The following is a 1643-nucleotide window of genomic DNA, read 5'->3' on the forward strand; positions in this document are numbered from 1 at the left end:
GTTTCCGTCTACCAAATCCAGCCATATGGCTTTTATCGGCCTGAGGCTATCGTAGAAGGTATCACGCAGCAGAACTGAACCCGGAATCGTGTTGTCGGGAAGCGACCTTCTTACCATGCAGCCGCGCATGCGCACTTGGCTGTTATTTTCTTTATTATTTTGAAGCAGGTGAAGCCACCTCATGATTTATAAAATTTGCTGTTGCTGTTTAGGCCCTGCTCGTCTCAAATTGAGTCTACCTGTGGCCAAAGACGTCTCAGATGTGACCATTCCATCTTTTTTATGTATCGCGAGTTACAATATTTATAGTTTAGAATATGATTAGAGTGAAAACTGGCTGTTATTTCTATGAGGTCAAGTGACGAAGGTTGAAGCTTCTACCCAGGGACATTCTGGTCAGCTTCCGGGGACGGGGAGGAGGGGCGTGTTTTTGTTGTCGTTGTTGTTGACTTTGTTTATGCTTGGTCGAAGCTCAGGTCAGATTGAGCAAACCTGTGGCCAAAAGTGGTCCACCCGTGACTATCCCATATTACTCGTATATATACTACATCTAGGGCCTCATATTTCACTTTGTCCTTCATATTTCTTTTTATATACACTGTTAGTGTTTAGGTTTGGCTGCGGTTTCTTTCAGGCAGGTTATTTGCTTGCAGAACGTACTTTATCGTCGTTGTTAAGCCCTCAGATTAACCTTGATCTAAGATCTAAGACGCTCCAGCCGTGCCATCCCACCGTTATCTATATCATTAAGAACTATATTCACTTGCTAGAACATGAAATGTCGTTTCGCCCCAACTTAGCTCAGATTAAATAAATCTGTGATCATTAAGGCACCACTTACGATCCTCACATTTGAGGTCTTTTGTTGGTATTTGTATGCAGGCTTACATTATCCAACGAATCCTTCCCTTTCTGGATATGATAAACTGCTATTTGAAGTATATTTGGCTGCTGTTTCTACTGGGTGAAGTGATTCTGTTCAAGCCTTTAAAATGCTTACTTGCCGTTCACATGTTTTCTGAGTCTACGCCATATTCCTGTGTTCACTGCCATATGTTGATGTATTCCATGTTAATGAACCATGTTCACTGTTGTTCATCGATGTTTCTTCGCCCTTTCAGGTCCGATATCCATGCACTTCACCACTAAACCACCGATCGATACTGGTGAAGAAGGTAAGAGAAACAATCCTATCTATTCAAAGGTATTGAGCGCTACACTATTTGTTGTTGTTATCGATTAGGTCCAGGTCAACCTAATATTTTCCCAGTATGATGGGCATGATTTGAGGGAATTTAGGCTGCCATTTTTATCAGGTTGAACGTCGACGTTCAGGCAACCAAGAAGTTGGTTTCTTCTCTGAATCTCCGCAATATTTATTGTTCGCCATTACATATTGTGAGTGTTTCAGATATATGTGGAAGTGAGCCATGTTTACTGTGCTTCAATGAACAATGTTCACCGATGTTCAACGGTATTTCTTTGCCATTACAGGTCCGATATCCATGCTGCACACTACCACAAAGTCACCATCCGTGGACGGTAAGATGGACAGTTTTATATATACACATATACATATAAAGACACACACAAATACACCGACATATATATATATATATATATATATATATATATATATATAT

General features: G+C 40.7%; 1 protein-coding gene across 1 annotated transcript in view; it reads left to right on the forward strand.

The window, feature by feature from the left end:
• Window positions 1–1643, forward strand: part of LOC106870666 (uncharacterized) — a 22973-nt gene that overhangs the window by 6920 nt on the left and 14410 nt on the right. The window contains exons 8-9 of the mRNA XM_052976661.1: window positions 1122–1175; window positions 1495–1542. Of these exons, the coding sequence (XP_052832621.1) occupies window positions 1122–1175; window positions 1495–1542 (102 nt within the window). The remainder of the gene's footprint in view (window positions 1–1121; window positions 1176–1494; window positions 1543–1643) is intronic.

Source organism: Octopus bimaculoides, chromosome 25, assembly GCF_001194135.2.
Source record: "Octopus bimaculoides isolate UCB-OBI-ISO-001 chromosome 25, ASM119413v2, whole genome shotgun sequence".
NCBI classification, from domain to species: domain Eukaryota; kingdom Metazoa; phylum Mollusca; class Cephalopoda; order Octopoda; family Octopodidae; genus Octopus; species Octopus bimaculoides.